The sequence below is a fragment of the Talpa occidentalis genome, unplaced genomic scaffold (genome assembly GCF_014898055.3).
Source record: "Talpa occidentalis isolate TD23 unplaced genomic scaffold, MPIMG_talOcc4v2.1 talOcc4.9, whole genome shotgun sequence".
Lineage (NCBI taxonomy): Eukaryota > Metazoa > Chordata > Mammalia > Eulipotyphla > Talpidae > Talpa > Talpa occidentalis.
The window spans coordinates 93,869,734-93,886,232 of record NW_023605305.1 but is presented as its reverse complement, the minus strand read 5'-3'; the positions used below and the strand labels follow the sequence as shown (position 1 = coordinate 93,886,232).

General features: G+C 37.5%; 1 protein-coding gene across 1 annotated transcript; it reads right to left on the bottom strand.

Moving 5' to 3' along the window:
- Window positions 1-15,498: 15,498 nt before the first annotated feature.
- On the bottom strand, window positions 15,499-15,828 carry LOC119235223 (thioredoxin-like). The gene is given in 1 exon segment (XM_037498407.1): window positions 15,499-15,828. A coding segment is annotated over 1 exon segment (330 nt).
- Window positions 15,829-16,499: the final 671 nt, after the last annotated feature.

Genomic DNA, 16,499 nt, shown 5'->3' with positions numbered 1-16,499 from the left:
CTTGGTGAATTTACCACAGCCCATGATTTGGCTCCCAGCCCTGTAGACTCAGAAACTGGATTTTATCAACACTTACAACACAGATCTATTTGTCATTAGTGGTTCACATTAATCAGCCTGCAAAGACTGATAGAAAAAGCCAGAACCTCTCTATATTAGTAATTGGCCCAGGACTGGAATACTTGCTTGGAATATAAATTCTGAGCAAAGATTAGAGTAAGAAGAACTCCATGTGTCTTCTATCTGTGAGGGGGAAATGGATGGAGTTGGTGTTAGTGCCAGTAACTTCACATAACCTGCAGCTGATATTATCACTAGGGCAGCAGACAGTGAATGACCATCTGTCGAGGGAGGGTGCTTGTCACTGATGGGATGGGCCTCCTTCAGTTCAGTGCTTGGTAACAGATGATCTGTAAGGGAAACCAATCTGTCCCAGGGACTAGGATGCTTACATCTGTGTCCCAGTGCACTCTCTCTACTGAAAGATGACAATGGTAAATCATTTCTAAGAAGTTGATGGATTAACTGGATGTGACTAGTACTTATCCCGAGGGATAAGTACTAGTCAAGGATATCCCAGGTGTCTGATTTGAGTAACTGGATGAAAAATGGAACCACCTACTCAAATAAGGAATGCCAGATTATGAGTTCATACTGAATGATTTGGGGATGCCTATAAGACATCCAAATTGAACTATATGTGTTCCATATTCTGATGTATTATTCAGAAGCATGATCAGTACCAGAGACATAAATTTAGGATTTTTCAGTATGTATAGGAATGAAGTCATGGGAATTGATGTTTTCTCCTGGAAAAGTAAAGAGCAAAGAGGAGAGGGCCTAGGACAGAAATCTGAAAACAACATTAAATTGTTGGGTAGAGAGTGAGACCAAGAAAGAATAGCCCAAAAATGTAGACAGAAAATTAGCAGTATGTTAGCATGGAAACCCAAAGCAGAAACTGTTTAAAATAAAGACATGTAGGTGCTTCCTGAATGGTGATTTAAGTTGCAAGTATAAAATGACTTGGCATTGCACAGAATTAAGAGTCTCAGATTTAGCAAGCTTTCACCTGGTGCAAACACAGTCATTGGCAGCAGTGTGTCCTGTTAGGGGCTTGGAGTGGTCTTGGAAGACCCTCAGCATCATGCTGCATCTACCCTGCCATAGAGGGGTCTTCTTTTGGACTCAATTTCTGTACACTCTGCTACATAAATAAAGGGATGAGGAACTTCATTGGATTAAAGAATAGCAGCAACTACAACAGCAAAATTAATAGAGATCTTGGCATTAGGCAACATAGAGGGTTTTTTTGGGGGGTGAATTTTTTTGGGTGAAGTTTCAGCATAGCCATGGGTTTGGGATAAGGAGTGTGGGCTGATAACTTGAAGCTTGCTGGGGGTGTGGGTCGGGAGAGAAGATGAAAGACAAATAAGTTACTTAACATGAGGGGAAGAACTGGATCAGAGTCCTGCAAAATACCTTCAAAAAAGTGACTGTATGCTCAGCTTTAGAATTTTCACTTCAGCCTGTTAGTTTAGTCTTTCTTTTCAGGAACCATCTGTGATGGCTTTAAAACTTTAAGTCGGGAAATCTGGGCTGTTTCTGGGAATATTTGATGCCCAAGGGTATGTTGAAACACAAACACCAGAGGAATGCTGGTGTCGCTGCTTAAAATCGAGTAGCTGCACATGGCCTGTCCAGATTACATGAAAGTCAAAGTTGAAAACAGAGAAATACTAAACACGCACTTAAGATGACATCTAGCAACCTCAGTCTGCAGGATAAAACTGTAATAAAATTAAGGGACCTCGTGCTACCCTCAGCCACATGCCCAACTCCCACTGCTAACTAGAAGCATCATTCTTGGCTTAAACCAGAAAACAGGCCTATAAAAGCATAGCATTCCTTTGCACTCCCGTTGGGAGCAAATTAACTTTGAAAAATTCCCAGAGATGTCTGATTCACGCAGAACCAGATAAAGAGGAAAATCCAGATGCCTCCATGAGCAGAAAGGTAGTAGATATTTTCTCCTCTTGAGGTGAAGAGGGCCAGGAAGGGTCCCTTTATTTCTCCCTCAACAGTCATCCCCACATCCTCAAAAGTAGCTCTCTAGTCTTTCACATTTTCCTTCACCTAAACCTCATAATTAAGCACAGCTGTTTTTATTCTGGGGAGTATTTATATTTAATTCTTTTGGACTGGTTTTTTCTATGAGATGGGAGCCATGGTTGCTGTCAGCTTATGAACCCAGACAGAATAGGTTGTTTCTCCTTAATTCTGATTTTTTAAATCAGGGAAAAGGATACTAATTGGTGCAGTGGAAGTCACCTGCTCACTGGGAGCGGAAGACATGCTCACTGGCAACCTAATTAAAGCTTTTTTTGATGAAGAGTAGGGTAAGCAGTTTCCCCAAAGAAGAGGGGGCTCTTCCTAGCAAAAGAGGGGAGGGCTGGACAGAAAAGTCCAGATGGCTCTCAACATCGTGTATAGGCCTTTGTTTTCTCACCTGTGAAAAAGGGAGTGTCTGAGTTCATCTCTGAGACTGTTCAGCCCAATATTTGATTCCTTTTGGTCCTGGTTCTGTTTCTGGTACTGGTTCTATTTCCTCCTGCTAAATTCTGTTCTAGCACTGTAGTTGCTAAGTGGAAAAACATACAATTGGGGACAGACTCTGTCAAGGAAGGATTAATGGGGGAGAGCTTTACACTGAGGAGTTCTATATGGAGATAGGAGGGAAGAGATTTTAAGGTTTGGAAGCTGGTGGGGACATGACGTTAAGTATCAGTGTTCAGAGGCTTTTCTTTCTTAATGTACATGCCATTGTAAGAGCTACCATGTTATGTTAACTCATCGATATTTTCCCTGAATTAACTTTTTGAGAACAGCAAGCTGGTCATCCACAAGGACCTGAGGAAATAAGAAATCGGACAGGTAAGTTGTGATGATCAAAATGGGTCCTTAACACATGCCTCTCCAGGTTGTATGAATTAGGCAGATGACTCTGGGGTCTATGCTTTTCATATGTGCTGGATGGAGGAGTTTTGCTCCAATAGCGGGAGAGTAACTCAGGGATACAGGAAAGGAAATGTCCACATTTCATGGCACTCAAATGGCCTGGGGTTCTTACACACTATTGACCCTAAACCCTCCGTATGAATCAATAAGTACAATAACTTCTCAGCACCTGTCTGTTTCCCTTGCAATTCTTCTGGCACCCCCCTTGTGGCTTTCTGCAAGGATATTACTGAAGCTCATTTTAATTGTCTTCAGTCCCCTTTCTATATAGCGAACAGCGAGGTTTGACCTCATTCTTCAAGGATGGGCCTCATTCTGAAAATAGAGCCGTCTGTCCTAAAGGCCATCTGCCGGGCACCACCATGGGGGAGCCCTGGGCGCCTAAAAGGAATCACCTCTGTGAGTCCACACTGATGGCTCTGTCAGGTTGAAGGTCACCAATGTGGACGAGGGTCTTGTCTTGAGAAGGAGTCACAGGGTTTGCTAGAAATGAAGACATGGCAATTCCTTATTCACTTTTCAGCTTCAGAAACAGCAAGAGAAGTCCCACTGTAAAGTAGGTGTGAAACTGGCTCCTGCAGAGAGACACTCTGAGGCATGCAAAGCAAGAGGGAGACCTGGCTCAATAGATGGACTGACTCCCCTACTCTGTGGGCAGGATACGAGCTGCCCCAACTCTGCTTCCCAACTGCACTTCTTCTCATTTCTTTGGGTAATACTGCCAACACTGTTGTTTTTAACTAACTTTGCAAAGGACAAGTGTTCAGTGTACCAGGATGCAGTAGCTACTGCAGCAGATTCACTTGTTTATTGAGCATCTAGTAATGTGCCAGACATTGTGTTAAATTCATCATCCATCTCCATAACCCAGCATCAGCAATGACAACAACAATAGAAATAATAACCCTGCAAGGCAATTGCTATTATATCCATTGTATGTATTTGTGGTTGAAAATATTTCATTGAGTCTGAACTTTTATTTTGTGAGAACAGCCAGGGTTGCCATAGATTTCAGTATTGTTTTTATAAAGTAATGCAAGTACATGAATATATGATAGAATGGAAATTTTATAGAAACATGTACGTTGCTTGTATACATGAGGTGCCACTTTTCTGGGCTCACAAAATGGAATGATCATGGAGAGCAACAAAGGTCAGGCAGTTCTAACAATGCTAACAAATACAAAAGGAGGGAAATTCCAAGAACCTGGAAAAGAGCACTTACATTTCTGCTTTTTAAAGCAGGACTTGTCTCATCTTTGCAATGCCTGTGGGGCTTGGTACAGAAAGCAGTGTCTGACATATCTCATCTTTAATTCTTTTCTATTTCCTCTCTAAATAAAGGACATGAGTTATAGCAGCACCAATTTATATTCCAGGAGTATATTTCAAAAAGAACAGAGCTTTTGTTTTCTTTGTCCACCCTGTGGCCTAGGTACTAATGAGCTGGGAAATAACCTAAAGGCAAGATGCACTTAAGAGGGGGACAGGGATTTGAGGGCTACAAATCTGCTACAAAATGAATGCTCAGGCCCCAAATAATTGCAAGTTCGCTGACTATAAAGGGAAAGAAAATTATATCTAAAGTATTTATGAAAGAACTTTAATGCTTTATGAATTCCAGAGGATTTTTCTGGAAGTAAATTGGTCTTTTCTTTTTAAGCCATGATGCTTACTTTTTCTTTTCTAATGAAACTCTTCAAAGACATTGACTATCTTTCTGATGATGAAACTATAATTATGTGGTTTGGAAAGACGCGTAATAATGGGAATTAGACAGATTATTTCTAATCATTACCATCCATAGCAAGAGATGCTGAGCCTTTAAAAAAGGCAATAAGAAAAAAATAGCACATACCACATGGGAAAGAGATAAGATGGAGAGATATTAATTAAAATACATTAGAAGTAGGAATAATCTTTTTTTGAATACCAAGAAAAGTCAATTAAAGTCTTTTTATTACAATGAAAATATTTCAGTCCTGACAATGAATTTAGTTCCTTTTACTTACAGGAAAATTAATGCCAGGATCTCCAATATGAAATTTGTCTTATTCATTTCTTTAGAGGATCAGGCCATCTAGTGGTAAGTAAACTTGTTTATCCCATAAGGCTGTATAAATTCATTATGGATTACCTTTGATGCTAAAGGAAGTTGGGGGTTATTTTGAATGGGTCACTTATATTTTTCATAAAAGGAATTGTCACACGATATCACATTAGCCCCAGATAATATTTAATAAAAGCATATTATTTATTCCAGTGTAGAAAAAGGGAGAAATTTGTCACAAATACTGAAGAACAACACAAAAGAAATATCCAATTTGACAGTAAGAAAAAATTTTTAAATAATTACTTTTATATTCAAGAATCAGTTTCATATGGTTAAGTTTCTTTGATCAAACTAAATGTTGGAGATCTAGGCTACTTCCTAATGGCTAAGATTTAGTTCAGATAGATATTTATTTGAATTGCTTACTCATATTATCTAAAAATTACAATTCAAAATGATCAAGATGTATTCATTGATTACTTTAGTAAATAGTTCTTATGTGCTGGGGACTCTGCTGGGGTTTGAAATGCAATCTCTTTAGCAGTTTGAACTTTCATTGGGGAAACAAACATGAAGTGTTTTATTTTCCAATCACTACTCTCTCAACAGAAACATAGGCAAATGTACAACTTTTCTCGTACCTTCAGTTACTACACAATCAACCTGGTCAGTTTAAAACTCTAATCTCCTTTCTTTCCCTGCAGCCCCAGCTTGGTTGTGGTTTAAGGGAAAAAGACAGGGGGACGAGAGCTGCTTTTTCACTGTACTTCCTTCACTCACCCTTTTCCAAGTCATTTTGGCTTGAAGGAGACATAGTAGGGGGGAGCGATAAAGGGAAAGGAAACTAGTTCTTTTTATTTAGTGGAGCCCATGACTAAAATTACTTTGTATCACTGCTTTTTTTGGTTAGTGTTAACTGAACACTTATGCCCTCTCTGTGTGGCAAGTGTCTAACTGCTGGTTCTGGGCAATAGTGGGAGTCTTCAAAAGACCCACTTCCTTGGCACCCTCAAGTATGGTGTACCTCGCTGCCTTTGTTGTTGGGATCACTTCAATAAGTAGGATTCCCATATGGCTGGGGCACCAGCAAGATGGCTAAAGTCCTCCTACTCTCTTGATATTTGAACCATGGAGAACTCACACATTTTTGCCATGATTATTCCCAACAATCCTTTCTCGCCACCCCCTACCAATTGCCCTTTCCCTGTATATGGAAATATCAAAAAGAGCACTGGATAGGAAGGTGTTCACCTGGAGAATAAGATTCCAAGCTCCCTTTATCATGAGTAACTCATTCTTTCTAAGTTATAGAATTAAGTTAACAATTCTATCAGGTTTTTGTTTTTGTTTTAGTGCTTCATTCATGCCTTGGTGGTAGGGTATGCTCTGAGAAAGTGTCCAGGTCACAGCCTAGGAAGGGTAAACCCAGATGGAATCTGGAAGGATCTTTGAGTTGAGGAGATAGAGCTCTGGAAGACCAAGGCAGGTAGAGGTCATAGGAAAGGCTATCAGAAGAGGTACAGAGAAAGAATTCTAGACATCAGCAGAGTATCCTCTCAAGTATCCAGCTGAGTACAACTAAGTACAACTATGAAAGAATCTTACCTTTGGCCAGGAAATTTGTATCTTTAACTGAGAAAGAGCTATTCTTCAAAGAGATTAGAAGTAAAGGGGGTGGAATAATACCCATTTTCCACCAGTGAGACAGGAATGCCTCATCATTTTAGGGTTACTATGGAGAGTATCTAATAGATACTTGCCTCAATAGTGGGGAATATTCGGCTCTTGACTGAGCTCCATTTCTGTCTAATAATCCTACAAGCAAGAAACAAAAGTATTAAACCATTTCTAAGTAACTTAACTGCATCCCAGAAAAATGCCCAATAATGTTTATAGAAAGACAAAAATATTTAGGACTTGATAAATTAAAATATACAGTTCACTAAAATTAAAGCTAAACAGAAAATCAGGAAAATATGACCTATGATGTGGTGAAAATTAATCAATTAAAACTCACCCAAAACTGAACCAGAGTTAAAATAGGCAAGGACATTAAAACAAGTTATAATTGTATTCCATATCATCAAAAAGTGAGATAGAAACATCGATGATATTATAAAAGATCCAAATTTAACGTCTAGAAATGTGAGATAAAACATGTGAGATAAAAATATAACAGATAGAATTAACAGAAGATTAAGTATACATAAGGAAACAAAATCAGTGAACTCAAAGATATTAATAACAATCTAAAATGAAACAAGTTGAGAATTTTTAAAAATAGAAAGACAGTCAAGCAGTCTACTACACATGTAACTGGAATCCCTGGGGGATAGGGAAAAGATGAATATTTGAAGAAATAATAGGAAATGTTTTCCAAATTTGCTGAAAAGTAGAAACCCACTGAAACAAAGAGCTCTACAAAGTCACAGCAAAAGAAACAATAGAAAAAGAAAAATATTTGAACCATAGCAAAAGAAAAAGCAGCAAAGAAATATCCATCCTTCATAATAACCTCAAAAGAAAGTAATTAAAATAAGTTTATTGTGTACCTACTATGTATAGACCTTGGGAAACACTATTGCAAGTAACAGCTTTTCTACAATACAACTTGGCTGCTTAACTTAAATTTGTAAGAAGCCAAAATCTATGAACTTTTCAGTCTCAAAGATTATGGATTTTAAAAGATCTTCTTTTGTACTGTGTAGGTTAAAAGTAAGCTATAATAAGGTTTCTGCTTGTTTTTCATTCACTTCCAATAAGAAAAAAAAAGGTTGAGGATTTATAAGAAAATTATTTTAAACCCCAAGATAGAACAAAGAAGCACATTCAGAGAAAATCTTGCTTTACCCCTAAATCCAACAGCTTGTCAGAAGTGTACAGAAATCTCAGCAGGCAAATGTGAAATGTTTTTGCCATACCCAACAGACCATACACTGAAATCCTGAGAAATAAAGCAACTCATCAAAGCAGGAATCATCTAGAGAGAGGAAAATAACCAGTACATCACTTAAGGCATTGGATTTAAAATATTAAAGATGAGGCAATACTTTAGAAAGGATTCTGTGTCTATTGTTAAAGTAGAATTTGCTCAGGGACTGTGGTTTAGTGTTCCAAAGTAACTAGGTCCCTGAAGCTGTTTTAGTTTATTCCTACTCTTCTCCTGTTCTAGAAACGCTATGATTAAAGAACTACAGAATCACAGAAAACTTTGGACCCTATTTATTTCTTCTACCCTTGAAGTTCTATTTCCACTGAGCATCATAGTATACTGTGATCAGGCAAAGAAAAATAACAGAAGAGCTTTTTCAGTATTAATGATGCCAGTATTGGTGGTTTTTAATTTTAAATTGCATAAACTGGATAAGTGGTATCATAAATTTTCAGTCTTGCTAAATAATGGTAGTGATCTACCAATACATTGCTTTGAAACATGTGCTTGATTTGTGAAATCAAACAAACTTTTTTTCTATCATATTTGGCATGGAAATTGTGTTTATCCTTTTTTCCTAATGACAATCAGATTTCATATTATGGGATTATAAAAATGACAAAGATAAAATGCACTTTTTTTTTTTTAGAAAATGCACTTTTCATTCTTTATTTCCTATTCTTTAGTAGTTCACACTGAAGAGGTCCTTGTTCCACCAGGAATTAATAAACACATTTTTAGATAGTATTGTGTACTTGCCTCCATTATTAATAACAAGTGTTCTTGTAGTTCTGAGTCTTGTCAGAAGTAGCAGGCTGTTCAGAACAAAGTGCTCAGTTTCATCTTTAAGATCATCCCAGAGACAAAGCTTAAGACAGTAGTGATAGCTGATTGTGAGTGGCTGAAAATGCGGAGTGACTGAGAATATAGGGTCCTAAGAATAGTCAATCACTTTTTAAAAGTGAGAAAAGAGAGAGATATCTTGCAAAAAATGTTGAAAGTTAAGATGTCCTATATTTTGGTCCTCTTTTTAAAAGCAGGGCTAAAAAGTTTAAGCACATTTTTATTCAGAACCTAGCCAAATACTGTTACAATTGAACAATGCTTCCCAATAGGGGTGGGAGGGAGGAGAGATTCATTATCTGCATCAGGAATTCTACCTATCATGGCTGTTAATTCACCTATCATGGGAAAAACTACCTAATTTAACTTGATATCTACCAAAATGAAGGTACTATACATATTGGCTGCAAGAGATGACCATTTCCTTCCATTAGGAAACAAATATTTGCTATCCTGTCAAATAGATATGAAGAGCATCACTAACCAAAGCAGCAAGTTGTTAACAATATAAACGTGATATTTAAATGAGTCTTCTTGGAACCTATAAAACTCAAAAGAATCCTTACTTCTTACACGAGCATGGGAAGGGAGATTCTGAGAAATCCAAGGGCCTGGGTGGCTGGAGTCCTGGGCTTGCAATTACTTCTTAGCTCTTAGGTAAAGCCACTCTGCTTCCTGCTTGATTCACACTTTGGGCTTTTATACAAGATTTTTTTCAAAGCAGATTAGTATCATTAAAAAAATAAAGCTTGGCAGCTATTGATCTTAAAAGTTCATCACTATGTGATATTAAAAACCTTCCACCGTGTGCTGAAGAAGGACAAAATGGGAAAAATCTGGTCCTTTGCCCTGCTTCCCTTTCAGGAGTGAAGTTTATCTGAAGTTGCAATTGCAACTCATGCCTTATTCAGTCTCCCTGCCTCCCATTCTAAATCTATACCATATTCCATCTTCTTTCTAACATATCAATAATACATATTGTTTTTGAAATCATTATATACTAATTTCTTTTCAAAAATTTTCAATAACATTTCTACCAATGTTTAGAATCCTTAGGATGCTCTCTCACTGTTGTCTCAAATAGAATTTTTGAACTTAGCTTATTTTTAGAAATCAGTAGTCAAATGTATTATGTGTTGTGTTGGGTCCTGTCATTTCCCACTTTACCCACCTGTTAGCAGTATAAGATTGGTCAATTCATTTTTTTGATGCTTTCCTCATAGTTCTTTTATGCATTCTTATTGATAAAAGAAAATATGGGTATTATTTGAAGTATTAAATAGGTCATATTAATTTTCCAGTCTTTTATCAACTCAAGATATTGTTTGCTTCTTGTTCAAAACAAATTCAGCATTCTATCTGTGATAAGATTGTTTTGATTTCTTCTGGCTTTTTTTGCTAAAATTTTGAATATTATTTGCTATTTTGTCAATTTTTACCAGTTTCAGGATTCTGCATGAATCCTCACATGGCATATCACCTATAAAAAATATTGAAATTTAAACTGTTGCATTTCACTGTGATGTGATTGCTTTAGCTACATTTGAGTTCCTTTGCATCCTTTGCATATCATGTTTACTTTTCTAGCCTTAGGGTGTTTTACTATTCTTCTAACTCATTGATATACTGTTCTGTGTTAGGTTATAGGTTCAGCACCTAGACTGAGACCAAACAACAATCACTTAGTCAAGGTGGGCATTTATTTCATTTCTTCTTGTGAAACAATCTACTGGTGGGGGGTTTGGGGCAAGAAGGGTAATTTTGCTGCAAGAAAAGAATCCAGGTTTCTATCTTGTTGTCATAAGGTCTTGTCATGCATATATTGCCTAAAATTATTCAGCATGAGTTCTGCATTCCAGTTAGTGCAAGAGGGGAAAACATCAGTGGAAGTCATGCCCTTCCCTTTTAAGATTGACCAAGAAATGCATCCCTCACTTCTCTCAAAGTTCCATGGTCAGAAATAAAAAATGTAACTGTCCTTATTTGCAAGGCAGGTAAGGAAATGTAGCTTTTATTCTGGCTAGCTAAAATTCAGAGTTTTCATTATTAAATGAAGAAGGGAGAATTGTAGATAACAAATGGCAGCTTCATCACATAGCCTTAATTTTGTGTTTCTAGAAATTAGTAACCAAAATATTTCCACTTCCTATCAATGATGTTACTCTGAGTACTTTCTAAGCAACTCATGCTTGTGGTGACTGTACATCTAATTTGGAGCTCTCAGCTGTGTTTAGGGAAAAAGGGAAAAGAATTTGGCTATTGTCCATCTTTCAGCCATAGCCAGATTTCTAAGAGGCATGAAATCTGGGCATGGTGATAGCACTAAGGAAATTCAAGGGGCCATTGGAGCATACCCAGACATTCTGCTGTTGCCATCTGCTCAAATCTTGATGAGATTAGGGAAATGTTTTAATAAGAAACCAATTGTTTTCTAGATTCCCCTAAGGGGCTTTTCCTTCTCTTTCCCCTCTTCCTCCCATTCCTCTCTCTTTTCTTTTTCCTCTTCTTTTGGTTTTCACTAGAGATATTGTGTTATTGTGCCCCAAAGATCTTTTTTTTTAAGATTTATTTATTTATGCATACAAGAACTGGGGTACAGGCCAGAGGTGTTGGGGTGAGAGGACTTACCAGAGAAAGAGTGGGGAGCAGAACAGATGGACTGACTGAAATACACTGCTGAGGGGAGCAGTGGGCGAGCCAGGAAAGGTCTCCTGCACCATATGGATATCTCCCTGGCCAGCAGGGGATCAAACTTGTGCTGCAAAGGCTGCAGATGGCTTCACAGTGCTGTGCTTAACCCCTTGCACCACCAGGGAGTCCCCCTGAGGATCTTAAACAAAGGCTCAACAGCACTGATTAAGTTGACTTACACATAGTTGATTTAGTACAGATATGAACAGGGCCAGTATCAAATTTAAATGAAAGACTTTCTATCTAAAGCTGTAGAGATGGTGGTGGCAGGGGAAGTTTAGTACATATGACGGTTAGATGTTCAGCTAATGAGAACAAGGTCTATTTCTTTAGAAAGATAAGCTGCTCTCAAAGATTTAAGGGTCAAATTTTCTTCTTAAAATTAAAGCAGGGTCAGGAGGTCAGATGTTTTAATAGTGAAAGACTATTTAAATGAATTTGCATTTAAATATGTCTTATGTAACTCTCTTAACCTATGATCATGTTTGGGAAGGAAAAGTGCTTTTCCATAAGAAACTTTGGAAAGTTGCCATATTAACAATAACTATAACTTCTGAAACATATATATACATATCATTACCCAAAATACAAAAGTGTATGTTCAACAGAATTAGATTTTATTCTCTAGAAATTTAATTATCAAAGTTGATATTATTGACAGCAAACATAGGAAGGATAACTGACACTTAATAGGAAAAAACATAAAATAAAGTTTGCATAAGTCTGAGTCTCTGTGGTCTGGAAATAAGCCATTATTTTCTGACTCCCAATCTGAAGTTAAGGATTCTAGAGTATTCTTTCACAAAGAATTAGCTAGCATTTTAAAGATTGTAATGTTTTAAAAGTTCTTAAAAGTTTAGCTATATTTACCTCTAGGCTTTCAGTGTGTTTTACACGAGAAAGCGGTAGCAAGCAGAACATCTCCCTTTTTCCTAATGAATTCCTGAAAAGAACCCATTAAAAAGTGGAAAAAGACATAGTTTTTGGGAGCTGACCTTGATTTTAAAAAATACAAGTCTATTATTTATGAAAAATATGAACAATTTGTGAACATATTTCTAATATGAGAATAGATAAAAGGCAAGTATCTTTATAAAAGACACAATCATAATCACACTGATTAAATTTATAAATCAAGGTGATTAAGTAAGCTATATAATTCTAATCAAATTTTGTTGAAATGAAAGAGAAGACAGTGTTCTAAATGAAAAGAAATTGAAACACACTTACTCACTTAGTAACAACCATGCAGACTTTCAATTAATTGAAGTTTGGGGTTTTAGTTCTTAAGCTTAAATGATTCTTAACTGTAGAAATGGAAAGCATGGTTCTTACTTGAAACTAAAAAAGTAATGGAATTAAAAATATTGGCTGAAATCTTACAAATAAGTTGGCTCTGCTACAAGATGTCTAAAATACATTTTAGAATAAAGCAGATTTGTTTCAATTCAACTGTGGTCAGAAACTGTTTTGTGAAGTCCAAGCCTGTTTTGAAAAGAATGGTCAAAGCATGCTTATTTGTTCTCCTTTCCTTGTATCTCTCCCTTCTCCCCTCCTTTTCCCACAAACTTCCTTTCCTGTTTTTTCTTTTACAAACTCTTGCTGGGTGTTTTTGCAAGGCCAGCAGAGCCTGATCAGTAGAAATCACTTGAACCAGGGTCTAACAGGTCATTGAGTTCTGTGCTAGGGCACAAATGAAACCCCCGGAGAAGCAACAGGGTGTAACCTCATGACATCTAACCCTCCAAATCTCCAGGGAGCATACACTAAGTCTCCCTCCAACCCTAAATAAACACGTGACCCATGAAGGGGCATGAAGGGCCACTACACTTACACACTGGGTACTTCTCTCCTCCCTTCTGCTTGACTAATCCAGACACTTCTGTGCCTCCCACTCACCCTTTAATATCTCTAGCTCTGGGAGGGGCAGGGAGACAGATTTGAGCCAGCACCTGTCTCCATACCTGACTGTCACATAATAAAGCTTTTTCCTGGGCCTCCCTGATGGTGCAAGGAGTTAAGCACCGCACTATGAAGCAATCCGCAGCCTCTGCAGCACGAGTTCAATCCCCAGCTGGCCAGGGAGAAACCCATATGGTGAGGCATACCTCTCCTGTCTTGCCCGCTGCTCCCCTCAGCAGTGTATTTCAGTCAGTCTGCCTGTTCTGTTCCCCACTCTGTCTCTGGTGGATCCTCTCACCCCCTGCATCTCCAGCCTGTACCCCAGCCCTTGTATGCATAAATAAATAAATCTTAAAAAAAAAAAAAAAGCTTTTGCCTGCCCTGAAACCATTGTCACAGAGTTTGAGCATTGAGCAACCCACCTCGGTTAGGTCCACTTACACTGTCAAAAAGGAATGTGCTTGCATGAATATCAAAAGTGGTAAGTACACCCTAGAAAACTTTAGATTTATTAACTAATGATTTGAAAATAGCTTTCTTTTATAAAAATTCTAAATAATATTAATTTCTGTTTCTGTGAAATTGTAGTAAATAATTGATCAATACACCACTGATTATTTACTCCTCTCTATGTTGGAGATTGTACCATATGTGCCGGAACTGTACTGTAAACAGGACACAATGCCTTCAAAAGAACAAATGTGTAAGTAAAGGATAACAGTGCAAACTAGGGAGACTATAAGCTAGGGTGGAAGTAGTGTGAAAAGAAAGGGAAGACATTCCCCCTGAACACACACACACATACCACCCCAACTCAGAGAGGTGGAATGGAGGGACACAAAAGCAAAGTAAAGGAAGTTTTCACAGGAACAGTGAAGAGTATTTGGGAGAACAAAATATTGAGGAGAAATTATTTACCAATAAAAAAATGGGGAGAAAAGGGCAACTTGCCAGAGGATTCAATAAATGAAAGTGCTTTAGACCTTAGGTCTCATGGCAAATATGAAGAATAACAAATGATTGGTTGGCTGGGGCTGAGTGGTCAGGTCCCTGTTCTTTCATATCTACATTTATTAAGAGATCCTCTTGTTTATGCCTGAAAAATATCTCTGCAATATGGGTAACATCTCTAATTCTATATCTACTATGCCAGCTCAATCCAAGTTATCATCATTTCTAACCTGGACTATTCTATTCAATAGCTTCCATAGCACAAAGCACTTCTGCTGCCACTTTTATTCCCACTACGAATAATCTTTTTCAAAACTTCACATGAGATGACTGCTCACTATGACTCTGTTAAATGTGACTTCCATCTGTCCACTCTTCACATTCTTCTTAGCATTTACCTTAACCTATTAATTCATTTATCTGTTAACTTTTTATTTTCAGTTTTCTTCACTAACTTTCTAAGGAAAAACTGTGTTTGTTTATATGCCCGGTATTGAGCACAGAATAGAAATAAAAAATATGGGAAAGAAGAAAAAATGGAAAAGAGATAAAAAGAAAAAGATATGATGACTAAATGTAATGTGGTATCTGAAATAAGAGCCTCAGACAGAGAACAGGTAAAAACTAAGAAAGTCTGACTAAAGAATGGATTTCAGTTAATAGTAATGTACTGGTTGCTAATAACCAATCTACCATTCTGATGTAAATGTTACTGGTAAGAGCAAAGCATATAGGCTGAGTATATGAGAACCCTCTATACTCTCTGAAATTTTTCTTTAAATCTTAAGATATACTAAAGTTAATAGTTTATTCTGAAAAAGAAGGGAATAGGGAAAAAATGCAATGTAGGCAACATGCAGTTGGGGAGAGAAGGGGGGACCCTTAAGAATTTCCTTGTATGTGTGCTATTAAGTTTGAATGTTTTCTGAAATAGGGAACTGAAGTGTAATCAGTGTAATTCCTGTTTTTTTAAGGGTAGAATTAATATTTTGTTGCTTATAATAAATGGCAGCTAGGTATAGTCATCATACTTGATCTTTTGTTTTAGTAAAAAAATAAATTACAATTTTAAACAGCTGATGAGTGGTTATGTTTCCAGCAAATATAATTAGATCATTTCCTTAGTGGTAGCTTCAAGTTTTTCATGATTAGCACCAGAAAATTCACCTACCTTTTGTCCATTTGAAAGGGACAAAAACCTGTCCTGGAAGGTTGGCATGCATTTGATGTCACACCTTGAAGCAACGTCCTGATGGTTTTCCACGTCTAGTTGAAGGAACAACACCTTGGAATGCTTGTCAGAGAGGAAATGAAAAAAAAGCCTTTATCATTTTGCAAGCCCATGCCACATGACTAAGAAATCTACTACTACAAGTTTCTCTCCTGCACAGTTTGAGGTTTCATGAAAAGCACATTTGCTCTCCACATTTCCCTTCATTATTTGGCTTCTGGAATCTGACAAGTGACCATAAGAACCAATGGAAGTAGATCCAAAAGTGCCAGAATGAGCTTTAGATTTGTATCTTAGAAAAGATGACTCTAAAGCAAGGGTTGGCAAACTTTGTCTTGAAGACTCAGAGAGTCAATATTTTAGAATTAGATACTGTATTAATTTCCTGAATATTGTAAAAAAAAATTATCACACCTCAATATGGTAAAATATGGTTAAAATGGCAGAAATTTATCCTCTCATAATTCTGGAGAGCTGCAGTTCAAAATCAAGATGCTGGTGGGGGTGTGCTCACTCCAGGGGCTCTAAGAAAGGATTCTGCTCCATGCCTCTTCCAGCTTCTGGTGGCTCCCGGCATTCCCTGCTTTCCTTGGCTTATGGCTCCATTGTTTTGTCTTTGCCTTTAGTCTCATGTCACCTTCTCCATGTGTGTCTTCTCTGTGTGTCTCTGTTAAGGGCATTTATTATTGAATTTAGGGCTTAGCTGGGTAATTCAGGATGAGCTCATCTCAAGAGCCTCAATTTCATGACATCTCAAAGTTCCTTTTCCAAATAAGGTAACATGCACATGTTCCAAGGATTTGGAGGTGACATATCTTTTTGGGGTCCAGCCTTCAACCTACTTATACAGGCCATTATGGTCTCTGTTGAAACTACTC